General features: G+C 33.4%; 1 protein-coding gene across 1 annotated transcript in view; it reads left to right on the top strand.

Annotated features, from left to right (window-relative positions):
* Positions 1-5,759: 5,759 nt before the first annotated feature.
* The window catches only part of LOC136810877 (usherin-like), a 47,219-nt gene continuing 35,653 nt past the window's right edge, over positions 5,760-17,325 (top strand). Inside the window, exons 1-5 of the mRNA XM_067067467.1 lie at positions 5,760-6,460; positions 12,553-12,824; positions 13,206-13,266; positions 14,140-14,283; positions 17,072-17,192. Of these exons, the coding sequence (XP_066923568.1) occupies positions 5,871-6,460; positions 12,553-12,824; positions 13,206-13,266; positions 14,140-14,283; positions 17,072-17,192 (1,188 nt within the window). The 5' untranslated portion in view covers positions 5,760-5,870. The remainder of the gene's footprint in view (positions 6,461-12,552; positions 12,825-13,205; positions 13,267-14,139; positions 14,284-17,071; positions 17,193-17,325) is intronic.

Below are 17,325 nucleotides of genomic sequence, written 5' to 3'. Positions count from 1 at the left end.
ACCGGGTAGTCCAAAAAAAGTGTCCATAAAATTCACTTTTTGACGTAGCTTGTTTTTGTGGGTCTATTGACTTGAAATTTGGTACAGGCAATCTTTAGCATAACTCTGAGCACCCCTCAAAATTTCATTCTCAGAAAACAATTTTTCGAAAAGTTAAAAGATTCTAAAAATTGGAGGTCAAAAGTGGGTTGTTCAAAAATTGACGTCAATTATTTTCAGAGAGCATTTTGCTTCATAATATTTCAAAACGATTGAAATAAATTCATTTATGAATTCATAAATTCACATTTTTTCTCAAAACTTTCCACAATAACATTACAGCACCTGACCCCGAGAATGTAGGTGAAATTTGAATCAGACCTGAGAGATGTAGATTTGCATTTAAAAAAATATTGAATGTTTTAAACGAAATTTTGAACTCCCAAAATCCTTTCCCAGGGGTTTGTTTCATTACTTTTGATAGATAGGCTAATTTTTTTGGTCCTTGAAGTTGACTCCCATTTTCGTTATAACCCCCAGAATGTAGGTTTGGTTTTATGGCTTTAAATCTAGTAATAGTAAAATGTTGATATTTTTTCGATTGAATTAATTATAACAGGAAATTTTAAAAATATTTTATGCCAAAACAATATTCTAAAGAGCTTTTGTTATTCTGAAAATTTGATTTTTTCGCTTTTTAACCCCCAGAATGTAGGTGAAAAGATTCGGTTGCTGAGAGCGAAATTTCAGTATTCATCGGAAATTTTGTTCTCTAAGTGAAATTCATACTTTCGAAATTTACTCTGACAAAAAATTTACAAAGATATTAATTTTATCGTGCTACAAATCATGAAAAGTAAAAGAAAGGACGGAAAGAAGAGACAAGAAAGTTGTTTTTATTTTGTAGGTTGAAGATTCTGTGTTAAAATATGTGAATAATGTAACAACACCCCTGCCCCACAGCCCCGTTGGAACTTTTCCCACGTCGGGTAAAAAAATTTCTACTAAATTCCCAATGGGGATAGAAATTCTATTGTTCCAAACTTTTCTGATTGGGCTGGGGTCCCAGCGGGTCTGAGACACGTCGTAAAAGCTTAAAATACCAACATTAATCATCTCTCAGGTAATACTTTCATGTTATGAAAGTAAAACAAAAAAGTTTTATATAATTTGACAGACTTTTTATGTCGGGTTATGAAGGCTCCCAAATTGTAGGTCAACTAACCCCAAAAGGTAGGTCAAACATTTTCGTTAAAATATCTAACTTAGAACAATAAATATTGAAATGGACTATTTTTCACATTTCCTTAGTTCATTAGGAATAAGAAAATACCCTATCATCATAACTTAATTCCAATGGATTTCGATTTAGAGAGGATTTATTTAAAAAATGTCTCAATTCGAGTAGTATCCAATCAACTTCGATTCAGATTTTGGCCTGAAAAAAATCAATTCAAGTTAAAATTTTATGTCTAGGAATAATCAGTAATATGTAACAGTATGCTCTGAAACAACTTTTTATGAAGTTGAACTATCGTTAGGGCTACCATGCTAAAAAATGAGAAACCTACATTCTCGGGGTTTACTACATTCTCGGGGTCAGGTGCTGTAAGCATAATGTTCGTTTAATAAATTCAAAAATTAATTGTAAACCAACTGACTACCCGGTATACGTTGTTTTTATATGAATGAACTCTGAGAATATTTATGATGAAACTGACCAAAAAATATATGCAAGAATATTACCATCATGGAACCATCGGACCGACTATGCTCTAACCAGATGAGATGGAGTTTTTATAAGCTACTTTAACTAGTCATAGCTTTCACTAAATGCCCCCACATAAAGATCATGTCATGCACTTATAAAGCTTTAATGCTTTAAAGATTAAACATTACAAAATAATCAGGAATAATTGATTGATTTAATTATTGATTGATTGGTTGATTGATTGATTGATTGATTGATTGATTGATTGATTGATTGATTGATTGATTGATTGATTGATTGATTGATTGAGGCGTTTCCTTGAAAAAAAATTATATTCCATTATAAAAAAATACATACTTGAAGAATTCATGCAGCTTGATAACTTAATAAAATTTAAGGAAAAGCTGGAAAAGCCTCTCAAAAATATATTTAAAAAGTTATGGTATCATTATCTTACTGATTTTCACATCTCCTGTTTGTTTGTTTTTTCTCCTAGTCATGATTGACTGATTAATGTCGCAGACATCTTAGATTGTACGCGAAATATATGAACATACGCAGTGAATAAATCCACAAGGTAACCAATCAGAAATAGCTTGTATTTTTTCATTGGCTGCTATATTTCAACATTTCTCTATTGCTACTTTGCCTAATAAACAATAGTCAAGAGGATACTGCGTACAAAATTTATCAAAAAGTTCTGCGCCATCTTAAGTTGGGGGAAATAGAAACTCACTTATCCTAGTTAAGGCCCGGGCTTCACTAGCGTACGCTGTGATTGCACTTCTTAAGCAAAATCTTCTATGTTGTTGGTCAAAAGAAAAGTAAAGGAATGCCATTGTGGTTCATTCAGACGTTACAGCCGAGAAAAGTTAAAATGCGCCTAAATTTCTTTTCAAGTGCATAGTCCTTTTTCATGATGCAATCTTTTCTCCAAGCTGATCGCAGCGCAGACAATGAAGAGACGTGCCTTCAGGAAGCTAGACTTTTTGAGTTTATAGCTAGCGATATACTTTCCCTTTATGGTGTTTCTGTATGACTGTCTGTGTACCTAGTCTAACCACTGTTAAATGCCTTCGGGAAGGTCTCTCCTAACTTAGAAAGCCAGAATTTGGAGCTATTTCACCAAACCACTGGAGCAGAAGTTATTTAGGCTATCACAACTGCATGAAAAAGTTTAACGTGCGCATGTAAAGTTTAACGAGTAAACAAACTTTTTTCAGGTTTTTGAAAAAGATTTACCACACTGAAAAGACGTAAAAACACTTCTAAGTGAGGTAAATTATTTTGAAGACCAAAAGAAAAAGTCAACCACGTTTGGATTCAACTTTACATATGCGTACATTCATCTTTTTTGTACTTTGCCAGTTGTTTTACTAAGTTAAGAAGGACTTTCTCGAGTTACGACCATATGATGGTATTTAAAGCTCAAGAAGCCCTATAAACAATAAAGCTAGTTCTCAATGAAATGACAGACAAAAATAAATTAGAGTTTGAACAAAAATATCAAAAATGTACATTTGAAAACTTAAGCAAATTTCTTTAAAGATTCTGGAAAAAAAATTGAAATCATTGCTGAAGCGAGCTTCTGACTAAATTACAGTAGTTAGTATTCAGTTTCAAAGACAAGAAACAAAATTTGACATACAAAACACTTTTTCTAGTCAATGAATCAGCTCATCATCATCATAACCAGTCTGCCATTTTGTTTGTTTTGATTTGGACAAGTAATATTGTAATTCGTGTTATATCATACACTGTTTTGATTTGCATTTATAACACTCGCTTCAGCTTTTCAAAGCTAAATCAAAACTAAAATTGTAATATGTAATAATGATAATACCATATAACGTAATATGAAAATATGTATACTGCCGTCCCGGAAAAAAACCGAACATTTACGGAAGAGACTAACTACGGATATGCTTACGCGACAACAACAACAACAACAACAAAACAATTCGCAAAATTTTGAGATTCCAGTCCAATATCTATGCGTGAAACTATGAGTGCCTCCTCGTCGCTACGCTCCTGCGGGGGCAATAATTGGTCATTTGAAGTAATAAAAATGGCGCGTTCTTTGAAAGAGTAACAAAATTGTTTTATTACTGGTTAACGACTAACCAAATCAAATATAGGAGCTTGTAAAAACTCCATCTCGTCCCGCTCCAACCTATTCTCTATATCGAAATGCTTCGAAAACCTGGAATATATATAAATATACGTTAAGGGGTGCGGTCATTGGGAAGTACCGCATAAATTACTCATATTTCAGTTTTTCTTCTTCTTTTTTTCAAAATTGAGATGCGACTTATTTGTGATTTCTAAGGTCAGGCATGTTGAGAGTTAGGCTTCTGCTCATCCTCTAGCGAAAAAAGTTTCTTATATAGGAAGTATATCTATAGAGGTCTGCGATTCAGACTAGTTAAGAGTTGGAAGTTGGAAAGGGAGAACGGTGGTAGCAGTGGTGTTGTTCATATATACAAACTATCACTACACTACCGCTATGCAACTTTAAAGGACATAACTCAAATCTAAAGCTCCTCTCTTTGGTAATTTCTAATACAAGATTTTTTTTTGTGAGCGAAAAAAGAAGATTTTACTTTTTCGCTTTACCGGTGTAACCGTAAATCTTTACTCCCCGGAAAAAATCACTCCCTCAGTTATAATTTCCCGGGAAAAAATGACCCCCGGAGTAATAATTACCTGAGAAATTATTACTCTCCCGTGGAAAAAATTACTCCCCTTCAAATTGCAAATTTATTTGCTCTAATAGGGGGGAGTGTTATTTTTCCAGTAAATTATGACTCCCTGGTGAATTCCGGCTATTGCATATTTGAATTAAACATTCGATTTGGACATTCCAATCAATGAAGTCACTTGCTAAGTAGAGACGTTTTAAAAATGTATGCATACTGTAATCCATAAACTTTATTGTTGTGGTTGCTGTAAAAGAAAACCTAGCCATAAAATCATCTACAAGTTAAAGTGACCCGTTGTTACCCCCACCCATCCCGTTGAACTGTACCCCTGGTGACGCCAAGATTATTTTCATCCGTTCGGGGAAAAATCGAAGAATGCTATCCCCATTGTAGCGATTTTTTATCTTCATTTTCCTTTTGAAATATTCTACTCTAAGGACCCGAATAATAAAGGGGTCCAAATATAAAAGGGGGAGGGGGTCCGAAATTTCTGTAAAATATAATAGCCGGGGGGGGGGGGGGTTTGAATAAACGGGGGGGGGTTCGAAATCAGTATAGTCAAGAAAGATGCCTTTTTATTAGAATTTTTATTGGGCCAAGAAAAAGCTCTACGAACAAGAATTTTTTGAACTAAATTTCAAGAATTATTTCAAAATAAAGAAAACAGTGTTGCAGTGTCAGCCAGGTTTTTGAAATGTCTCTCAATTTTCTAACCCAAGCAAATCGCACTCAAGAAAAAAGTTTAAATTCAATTTAAATGTCAAAATAACAGTAAAAGTTTCCATATTGTTTTTGTTATTTATTCATGATAAACAGGAAAAAAAGGATTAGGAAACCGAATATTGATCGTGATATATGCCAGTTTTTGGTATACTATCAGGGGAGTAAAAATTTCCCGAAGGGAGTCATTATTTTTGCGTAAATTTATACTCCCGGAAGTAATAATTTCCTGGGAAAAGATTACTGGGGAGTAATTATTTCCTAGTAAATAATGACTGGAGAGTATAAATTTTGGGGAGTAATATTTTACTGTGACACCGGTCAAGTCTTTGTTTCACATTGTCGCAAAATCCTTTTTATTTTCACTTTCGATATTGAACAAGTCTACCATTTTGAATTTTCGAAAAGTAAACAAAAAAACGCGAGGGGTGAATCAGATTTCATTTCAATCGTTGTCAAAAGCAGCTGCTTTCCACTCAAGATTTTGTAATATAGTGCTAAATCTTTTATCTAATCTGATATAACTACTTTATGAGACTTTTCTGGTTTATTATATTAACAGTTTGTTTTAACACGTAATCTAGAAATTTAGTTAGAGGTTAACAGTAAAAAGCACATGGCTTAAAAGTTGAATGTTCTTTCGTTACAGAAAGGGGTAATCACAGCAACTGTTTATAGAATCTCGTTATAACTCAACCAGTCAACCGAAATTGAAAATGAAGATGTCAGCAGCTATTTTATAAATCTGGACTGATTTAATGATAAGAATGGATGAGTTTAGAGGATCATCTAAATTCGATATTGTACCATGGAAGTTCAGAAGGAAAAATTTATCCAAGACAAACAAGAAGACTTTCCACCACATTGTGTGTTTTTGTTTTGGTTTTCCACAAGCTTTTGATATGAAATTTTGTATGGTTTTTGTTTTTTTTATACAATTTTTTGGAGTAACCAATGGACAACAGCTGAAAGGTCTTTTCCCAGCGATCAAAGATTTATCTAGTTTTACAGATATTAAGACCTCTTCAACTTGTGGTTTGAATAACAACCAGATGACTTATTGTATTTCAACAGTTGAAGACTCAAGTACGTCAAGTTGTACGCAAAGGACTTGTCTTTTAAATTGTTGCTTAACATGTGGGACCTCACTACCTACCTACATAGATCTTGATAAGGCACAGCGGTCAAATGGTGTGTTTATTTCCTCATCGCGACAGCCATATGATAAAGACATAAGAAGTACTTCTTGGAGCTTTACAGACAATGGTTTTATATCATATAGTTCTGTTTCTGACACCTCAAATTTTACATTTACAACTTGGTTCAAGCAACAGAAGTCCAATAATGGGTAAGAGTCTGATCTCTATAAGGACATGTTTTTTAATTGTTTCGTTTTCAGGGGTCTTGGTAAATCACCATTCATTTCTAATATAATGAATGAACTGAAATTATGCCCTGATGATGGTTGCGTGGAAAAGATGAACTTTAAAAATTTAAAGGAATTTTTTCTAAAGCTTAAATATTTCATGACTTATGCTTCAACAAAGTGCGGTCCAAGAATGAGCCAATACTTAGCATTTTAGTGGGAGCAAATACTTAGCATTTGGATTTAGAGGCTTGTATCTCTCTCAATTTTTCTGCTATGACTCTAATACTTTGCACATGCCTTTTTATACCTTATAAGATCAATATACCAACATAAGCAATCACTAAAAATGGTTGTATGGTCCCATTATGAGCATGTCTTTAGCATTGGGTGTGGCTTTTTTTTAATCAACTAGCACAGTTAGGATAAACACAAAAGAACTATGATATTGATATTATGTATACTTGAGGCATTCAAAAAGATAGAAAAAACAAATTTGGCCGATATAAAGCATTCTAGGGTCCTTTTACGAGCAAAAATTTAGCATAGAGTGGACTTAGAGTTCTTGAAGGCCATGTTTTTATGCTAAAATTTGATTACCCGAAGGTTATTGTTATTTCATAGCTCATTTAGGCGATATTTGATGCTTGGATCATTCATGAAGCTTAATAAGTCTTTTTTGTGATCTTTGTCATAGTTAAATGGACCAAAAACGAGCAGTATTTTAGCATTTTAACGGAAAATGTTAAATATTTGCTCCATTCTGGACCCTGAAAAGGTTTTGAACATCAAATAAGTTATCATTACTGTTTGATACACAATTGAAAGATCTTCATGAGGTTACTTTATGTTCCTAGGTCTCAAAATGAGCTGAATTTAGCAAAAATTAGACTAGGTGTAAAGTTAATTTTAGTAAGAGAAGCAGAATAAATTGCAGTATTTCCAGTGGAAAATGCTAAATTTAGCTCCAAACGGGCCCTTTAACAGCTAAAATGTTTTATTGGTGTTAATAACTTGATTATTAAACTATTTCAAAGGAAGTTATGAAGGTTTTACACCCACTCCAGCCTTTTAATTAGGTGTTTAGAAACATACTAGTAATTCTGCTGCAGTATTTTCAGTGGAAAAATGCTAAATTTAGCTCCAAACGGGCCTTTTAACAGCTCAATTGTTATATTGGTGTTAATAACTTGACTATTCAACTATTTCAAAAGAAGCTATGGAAGTCTTATACCCTATCAAGCCTTTTAATTTGGTGTTTTGGCACTTATTGTCAATGGGAAAATAGGTGCTAAAAAAGTGCTCTAAAAAGGGCCCGACGATAGGAAAATGTGGGCCTTTTAACAATAGGCTGATTTAATTGCCATTCCTCTATGAAAATCATTGGTCAGATAGACAACTTCCTGGGTTTTTAGCTCTGATTTAGATCATTTTCCGAAACACATGCAAATGCTAAAATTTGCTCCTAACCGGCCCCTACAACAGCTAGAATTTTGGGAAAAGAACTTTTTGGGGTCCTATCATCACTAATAACATCCTGTGAAAATTTCGGACCTCCAAGTTATCCCAATCAAAATTTAGCTTTTTTGAAAATGCCAAAAACGAAACAATTAAAAAACATGTCCATAACTACCATAAGTCCAGACGATCTCAATCGAATGGAATCGACGATCGAACCAGTCGAACCAAATTGAACGCAATAGACCGATTGAAATTCGATTGTTGAACGCAATCGAATCTCAATCGAATATTACCGCAATTTTCAGATTTGATTGATATTCAATTGCGTTCGATCGTCAATTCATTGACCCCGGATTGTTCATCGCATAATTTCTACGGGAAATCGAAAGTAATTTCATTTGGCTTGTGATGTTTGAGAGCTTGGATGTTGGGAAGCTGCAAGAATAAAGCCAGACGATCTCAATCGAACAGAATCAACGATTGAACCAGTCGAACAACAATCGAACCAATCGAATATTACCCAGAATTTTGACATTCGATTGAGATTCGATTGTGTTCGACAATCAAATTTCAATCGGTCGATTGCGTTCGATTTGGTTCGATCGTCGATTCCTTTCGATTGAGATCGTCTGGATAAGTTGGTCTATGATATCGACACCCCTTGTCTAATTCCGACACGTCACCCTTCTTTAGAGACAGGAATTATTTGAAAGCTTGAATCACTGATTAAAAAAGGATTATTCCTCTCTGACCAATAAGCAAAGAAAAAAGTTTCAACCTTTCTATCAATTTCAGCTGATAAGGGTGTCGGAATTAGAGGACGTGTGTTGACATTAGACCAAGTTACGGTACCTTTATCCCATTGATTTTTTAGCGCCTTTAAATTTCTGCGCAAAAATTAAAGACACAATAATCAAAATGCAATTATTTGATTATGTTAGTTTGGCTCGATTGCCATTTTCATTCAAACATTTTTCTATTGGTCAAACACCGTGTGGATAGAATAGATTATTTTAATAAAAACAACCTTGGGACTATTTATACCATACCAGCCATGTTATAGTCGTCTGGGAGAACGCGATGACATATTGTCTCAGTTCGGCATATTAAATTACTCTACCACCAATTCCAAGGGGAAATTATCAGCTGAAACCCTTATACTCTAGCTAATACTTTAAAGAACAGGAGATTAATACAGGAAAGTATTAGGGTGCCAATTTGAAGAAAAACTTTTTTGTACTAGTAATAACATGGTTTAGAGGGTGATTTGGGACTAATAACCCCGGGGTTCATTGAAAACATTTCAAAATAGCCCAAACGTAGTGAGGGCTGTTTTGAAGTGTTTTCAATGAAACGAGGGGTTATTAATCCAAAATCACCCGAGAATACCATGTTATTCCGCGTTAATTATATGGTCAAAAAAAGAATTGAAGAACACTCAATAGCTATTCTTTTCGAAACTTATAAAAACATTCGAAACTGTAAAAAAACATTTGACTGACACTCTTATTTTGATTGGCTTAAAAATTTCGTACGATATTTTGTTAACCAATCAAAATATCGTACGATGCTTTTCTTTCAACCAATAGAAATTTTTGTTTACATCAGGGCGATTACAAAAAAGCGGGGCCATTACGGATTTAACGCCCCGCTCGTCCTTTACAAATCTAAGCTAAATGTAATCAACCATATAATTATATAGGTAATATTTAATTTGCATCCACTGAAATGTGGAGTAATTAGTTATTCAATAGACCGTCACGTTCTCCCAAACAAATATTGCTAAATTTCAAATATCAAAATTTAAAAAATTAATTTTGCTTCAAAAGTTAAGACATTGATACAGACTGTGTACACTTTCACATTAAATGGTTAAAAAATCTCTGCACAAACTGTTTTGAAAATAATTATCAATGTCCAAGGATAAAGTCACTACAATTTAAAAATTTGAAATTAATTTTTCACTGTTAAAAACCGAATGTGTCTGACTCTAAAATATCATTTGAAAAGGTTGTGACCAACAATTTTATTTTATTGATATATTTTGGGAGATTCTTCCCATCATCAGATTTAGTATCTAAAAACAAATATAAAAACAGTAGAAAATTCAAAACATACAACTTCGTAAAAACATTCTCATATAACAACCTATATAATAAAAAAGTCTAAAAAATCAAGAAATCCAAAATCCAAAAAATCATTAAAGCGAAAACAGTGAATTAGCACTAACGTGTGGCTTTTGTATTAAACAATATCAACTACCGTTTCACTTTTCTCAGTCTGCACCAGAGTGATCAGCAGAGTAAAATTGACCACTAGTATGTAAAATATTGCTTTATGTTCATTAAAAGTAGATAGGCGCACTGTTTTATAGTTCTGTTTTGCTCTCACAGCGATCTTTAGAGTAATGTTTAAAAAAAATCTCGGAAATTCAAAGTTAATTTTTGTAATAAGTACTGTACTATTTCTTAAAAGGACCCAATTCTTTGGGTCAATGAAGTCCTTACGTGTAAGATCGTGGCAGAAGGATTGGTTTTACGGCTTTCAAAGTAGGTTAATAAAAAACACTCATGAAATGGCAAAAATTACTAGATGTGTTAAATTTAACCCTATTTTTATCAGGGGGGGGGGTGTTTTCCACCAGGCTGGCACTCTTTTGTTAATAGCTCACTGAAAAAAATTTTTAACACTCTGAAAGTTCTTGACTTTTAATATAATCCTATTAGCAGCATGTATACCAAATTTTACAATTATACACCGACCAGATCAGGTTTTATGACTTTTTTGTGCAGGCATATCATAAAATCCAGCTAAAACCCTGTAAAATCCAAAAATCTTAAATTTAGCATAACTTTTGACCTAGTCATCCAACTGACTTCAAATTCTGACGGGTTTTAGGTATCAATAATAAATTCTAAAAAATATTAAAAAAATTTTCAAAAACTGCTGACGTCATCAAAAATGACGTCATTGTTTTTTGAAAAAATTTACTCATTTTCTGCATGGATTTTAAAGGTCAATTTTATTAGTATGTTTAAAACCGGCAAATATATTAAAGATATTTATTTTGGCTTTTAGAAATTCAAAACAGAATTGAAAAATCTCCATTCGTTCAACTTTAATTGCTATTCTATTGAATAGTACTTTTTCATTAGTAAGCGATAAATGTGAAAGTTTGTGATGACGTCACCACCTTTATGATGACGTCATCAACCCAAATTTTTTTCTAAGAACTCCTTTTATGGTAGAGAACATTTATGCCAAATTTCAAGTCCATATCTTTTATAGATCAAAAGTTATGCAAGGCTGGTGGAAAACACCCCCCCTTGAGAATACAAAATCCGAAAAAGCCTGATAATAATAGGGTAGGGTGTGTGCGTAAAGAACCTATTTTAAAGGGTACAAAAATAAAAGGCGATTGAATGGTATTAAAACATAATGAATAATTTTTTAAGTTACTTTGATCAAAGAACATCAAGTAAGGAGGAGCCTTAACTAAGGTTAACTTTGTCTGAACAACTATTTGTGTTGGGTTTTGAAAATCACGAATGGGTTTTTTTGCTGTTACTAAGATGAATTATCTGACTCACTAAATACTTTATAAAGAAGACATTTCATTGATCAATCTTTCATTGATATTTTAATAAATCTGTATGGTGGAACATCACATCAAATGAATTCTTTTTATTCAAATATTTATAACCTGTTCAAAATGCTCTTTTTGAAACTACATTCTATTGATTGTTCTTCTGAAAAAGCTTAACATTCAACCGGATAAAAACTACAACCAAAGTAATCTTACAAAGAAAATCTTTTTCCAAAGAAGTTTACATTAAGGGGTACTACATTTAAGTTTGCTAAAAAACTCAATTTCCTATAAAGGTATCAAAGGAGAAAACATAATCTTGTTACCAATAACCCAGAATGGCTTTCCAAAAACCTTTTCAACGTTGTGTTACTGTTGTGTGCTGCTGTCACAATACCAAACTTATTCGAAGAGGCAAAGTTTTGTTGATTATCTTAGAGTACTTAGAAAAAATGTTTTTTCCTCTTAAAGCTAGAGTCCAGATAAGGCAAACTAAACAATAAGGGAAACCTTTGAAACTACAATCGTTGTCCGATGGAATCGAACTGGTGTCCGATGACCCTTTTCCACCGGCAAGCCTCCCCCTCTACCCCTAAAATCAATGTTGGAGTTAAGTTTTTCCACATTCACAAGACTCCACCATCAACATTGATATCTGGGAAAGGAGGTGGACAAACCACCGATATCTGTAAAGCCCGAAAGGCTAGATAGGCAACTGTAAGCTTTCTCCAGCAAAAAAAAGTGAAGCAAAAATTTGACTTTTTAAAGTTCGTTTCGATGGAAAGGATCTAGCGTTTTAGTTGTTTTCGAGATCAAAGAAAGTAGGCAGCAATCGCTGTTTCGCATCTCTCAAACCAGTGAAATTGCTTGTTGTCATGTGATTTCTTTGGTAGGAAATCCTACCAAAACTTGCTTCACTTTTCGATAAAGGCCGCGGATCTAGCCCTTCGGGCTTTACAGATCTGTGGGACAAACAGTTCTGTCCAGGATTGTAAATTCAAACTGTTAACAAAGTCTTCTTACCCAGGGTGCTACTGTTCAAGCCAAGTGTATTCACCATATATATCCAAGAGTACAAAATCATCTTTGAGTACTACACCAAAGGCTCTCCAACCATTATCAACAAACTGGAATTTGTTAATGTGAACTTTGAGCAAGACAAATGGCACCATGTTGCTTTGGTTTTTACCGTATACGATATTTCACTATTCATTGATGGCACTCCTGTTAGAACATCAATATTATCTGGTATCGTTCTCAATAAGGCAGGATCTATTCGGGTCGGTCAAAACTTGCAAGGTATTTTATTTACACCTTCTTCATACTTTTTGACTGTTTTTTTTATTTAGCCCCTTACAATTTTTAGATATTCACTCTCTGAAATATGTGGAGGAACTGAGCAACAGACAGCATTTTTAACCAACCCCGTTCTATAGTTTTTTAGAAGTCTTTCAACTTCCCACAGAGTCCACGGCCAGCTGTCTCGGCTGTCTGTGAACTAAACTGACGTTTGTTAAAAGTGGGATTTCGTAGCTGGATTTTCTTTTTCTGGGCGTTGGCGACCTCTACCACTTGGCCATCATGTTAAAAGTTTTAAAGTATTAGAAAAAAGAAGTTATTATGAAGTTAGTTCTTCCTATTTTAATAACGACTTTCCTTTTTGAAACCCTTTTTTTTCAGGGGATCAATACAAAGGTCTTATGCAAGACATCAGGTTCTTTTCGAAAGGACTCACAAACAGGTAATTTACTAGTCTTTGTTTATTTTTTAAATTTGCTTAAAACTTCTAAAGTTTTTTTAACTTGCCTTAAAGTAAGCAAGGAACTTGGCCTTTCTTTACTGTCTCAGTCTTTGTTTTATCATAGAGATACAATTTTTGATGATTTTGTTGAAGATGGTACTGAAAATTTGTTTCAAAAAATTTTTCCTGGACACGCTGATTAAAACGACCATAGATTTGGAAACTAAAAAAAGACTAACGCTTTACATGAGCATTGTGTCTGTAGCCTATAGTTCGAGCATTGGGCTCATCGTTTTTTGTTTGTTTTTTGAATTTTAGAAGGGGTGTTTATTTGATAATTTTTAACAAAGGTCACTTTTATAAAATAAATGGGAAACTTGTTTTGCCTTTTTGTTTTCTTTTAGCGAAAATATGTCATTTTAGAGATGTAAAAATGGGTCAAAATTAGTTTGAATACTGAAAGGATACAATTATAAATAGATATTTAAGTCTCCCTACAAATGATTCCTCCTTACATCTTCCTATTTCGAATAAACGCCCCTCCTAGGGGGAGGCGTTTATTCGAAAGGGCGTTTATACTAGGGGGTGTTTGTTTAAAATATTTCCTTTAAGGTGGGGCGTTTATTCGAGGGGAGGGGCGTTTAAAAGAAGGAGGACGTTTATTCGAAGTATAACGGTATATTTTTTCAGTGTTTGCCTCGTTTTTAGTATCAAACATATACTATAAATGTATTGTATTTTTCTCGAATTATAAAGAAAGGATTAATGTAAATGCAGAAGCAAGGAGTGTTAGCTTCAAACCCGCTTCAAACAGGATCATTTGGTCACACGATTTAGTTGTTGTTTAGTATCTACCTAAATCTTATTTTGTAGGGAAATTGTTGAATGTCAAAAAGGAGTCATACCCGATGTTCCTTACTCACAATGTCGATGTCCAGAATCTCATCCAAGAATTTCGCCATCCAATGTATTCCATTGTATGAAAAATGGTGCTCAAAGCAGTCAACGAATCGAAAGGTATAATATTTGTTTTTGTCTGCTTTTATTTTGGTTGTCTAATCGAGATACATAGAAACATCGCGGCCTCGTTTTCGAAATGAATAATTACTTTAGTCAACTAACATTACTAATGTTGACTCTCTCTAATTCGATCTTGAAGGGATCAAAAATTTTCGAAGATTCGAATTACAATTTAATAAACCACTTTTTTTGAACTGAGAAGACCAATATTTAAGGGCGTTTCATTAAGTTTGTATAGATCAATCTTAGATCTTAGAACTCTTGAATTATACCCCTTTTAAAAGGGTTCACCATTTTTTAGCTCATTTTTGTAAACAGTCGACTCTCTCTAACTCGAACTCCATTATTGGAATCTTTCTATAATTCGAACTATTCCACGGAGCTCTCAAAATATGTATGGTCTCTACAGAATAAGAACATCGAACCAATTCTGAAATGGAAAGTTATCGACCACGCCCAACCGTACAAAAATGGAAGCAAATCATGTGATCTGTGCCTTACGGAAAAGTACCACATTATTTCGTCAAAGGAAAAACTATTAAATAAACGATCTGAATTAATTTCTACGTGTCGTCATGCGACCAAGTATTTATTAAAAAACTTCAAAGAGGTCCAGACCCTTGAGATTTCTACAGTTTTACTACCTTTGTCTTTTTGGACCTACCCCGGTGGAGGTCCTATAAATTAACCTCTGTTCGTCCGTTCGTTCGTTTGTTCGTTTGTTCGTTCGTTCGTTACCAACTTTTTTCGAGATTGGCTCATTAGTTTTTTCTGATATTTTGCACAAAGATGTGTAACTATAAACCCTCGAATGTGACGGAGCCCGATTTTCGAAAAAAAAATTTTTTGGGCAAATTTGGGCCAAAAAACGGCTAAAAAATGGGTTTTTTGGACTTTGTGAAAAATTAGATCATTAATTTTTTCTGATTTTTTGCATGAAAGTAGGGTACCCTCATAGGTAAAAGATGGCTCAAGCAGATTTTCGCAAAAAAATTTTGTTGGCTCAAAAAACGCATGTTTATCTATAAGAATCACTATTAATAAGCATACATCAATGTTCTTAGTCAAATTACTCATTTTTTTATGAGATAGATGTTTTTTTTGCTCATGAGGGCTTACTTTTGAAGAATATTTGTGTCTAGGAAGGAAATTTTGTTTGCTTGGCGTGTTTTTATGGAAAAACTGGCCAAATTTGATATTTTTTTATAAGCACATTATCAATTACTTAGGTATTAGCTTTTCTCGAGATTGGCTCTTTCATTCTTTATAATTTTTTGCACAAAGATGCATAACTATAAACCCTCTAATGTGACGGAGCCCGATTTTCGAAAAAAAATGTTTTTGGGCAAATTTGGGCCAAAAAACGGCTAAAAAACGGGTCTTTTGGACTTTGTGAAAAATTGGATCATTAATTTTTTTTTTTTTTTACATGAAAGTAGGGTAACATCATAAGTAAAAGATGGCTCAAGCAGGATTTTGCAAAAAAAATTGTTGGCTCAAAAAACGCATATGTTTATCTATAAGAATCAATATTAATAAGCATACATCAATGTTCTTAGTCAAATTACTCAATTTTTTTATGAGATAGGTGTTTTTTTTGCTCACGAGGGCTTACTTTTGAAGAATATGTGTGTTTAGACTGGAAATTTTGGTTGCTTGGCGTGTTTTTATGGAAAAACTGGCCAAATTCGATATTTTTTTATAAGCACATTATCAATTACTTAGGTATTAGCTTTTCTCGAGATTTGCTCTTTCATTCTTTATGATTTTTTTGCACAAAGATGCATAACCATAAACCCTCGAATGTGACAGAGGCCGATTTTCGAAAAACAATGTTTTGGGGCAAATTTGGGCCAAAAAACGGCTAAAAAATGGGTTTTTTGGACTTTGTGAAAAATTGGATTTTTTGCATGAAAGTAGGTAAAAGATGGCTCAAGCAGATTTTTGGAAAAAATAATTTTTCAGCTCAAAAAGCGCATCTTTATCTATAAGAATCACTATTAATAAGCATACATTAATGTTCTTAGCCAAATTACTCAATTTTTTGATGAGATGGATGTTTTTTTGCTCACAAAGTCTTGAATATGAAAGAATATTTCAAGAGCATGAAATTTTGGTTTCTAAATGTTTTTTTTTATTAGAAACAAATGACTAATTTTAATAGATCGTCACTATTTGTGTTCTGAATGATTGTTTTAATGGTCACGTCACATAGATATCAATTATATATGTGTTAAATGCACAACCAGGTAGGTCCATAAAAGTATCACTTGTTTATCTTTTAACGACCTTTTAATAATCTTCCATCACATGTTTTGATCACTTTTTAATGAATCAGAATTTTTTCTTGTACATAAATTTCTTTTCAACACTGTTTTTAGTCACATCTGATGATTGTACGTAAGTGCATGAAACTTTTAGTTATGTTTTTAACACTTTGATTTTTTGGAAAATACATATTTATAATTCGAACTAAAATATTGGTACACTCGGATGGAGAGTATGAATTACTCTTTGAGTATTTCTTCAGTTTTTTACAGTGCTCGCAATACATAAGTAGAGCTATGTCAGTCAGGAAGAAAAAACACTTTTTTATTCTGAAGATTGTCACCAAAGTGGCATGTAACTGTCAGTAGCAGAATAAAAAAGTGTCTTTTCTTCCTGACTAAATTACTCTTTGTAATTCGAATCTTTCTGTAATTCGAAGATAATTTTTACTCCAACTTTGAGATCGAATAAGAGAGAGAGAGCCAACTGTACATACATTTTCATCTTCAATATCTAGGTTGAGTAAAGAATCACACGTTCCTGAATACCTTGTCGACGGTGAAGCTATCACTTATTGGATCTCTGAACAAACTAACGAAGTGACCATTGATATTGATCTCAAGTATTCAAAACTTCAGGTTAGTTAGCTCTTATGGCCTACTTTTAGCCCTGCATTTTCCAATTGTGAATTAAAATGGGTAGAAAGTAGGCTGCCTCAATGTCAATACATTGTTGTCTTTCGACGTCACTTGATTTACCCATTAAAAATCA

Source organism: Clytia hemisphaerica, unplaced genomic scaffold (assembly GCF_902728285.1).
Source record: "Clytia hemisphaerica strain Z4C2 unplaced genomic scaffold, Clytia hemisphaerica genome assembly, whole genome shotgun sequence".
In the NCBI taxonomy this organism is placed as follows: Eukaryota; Metazoa; Cnidaria; class Hydrozoa; order Leptothecata; family Clytiidae; genus Clytia; species Clytia hemisphaerica.
The sequence above is the reverse complement of the archived record's forward strand: the minus strand, read 5'-3'. Positions and strand labels throughout refer to the sequence as shown.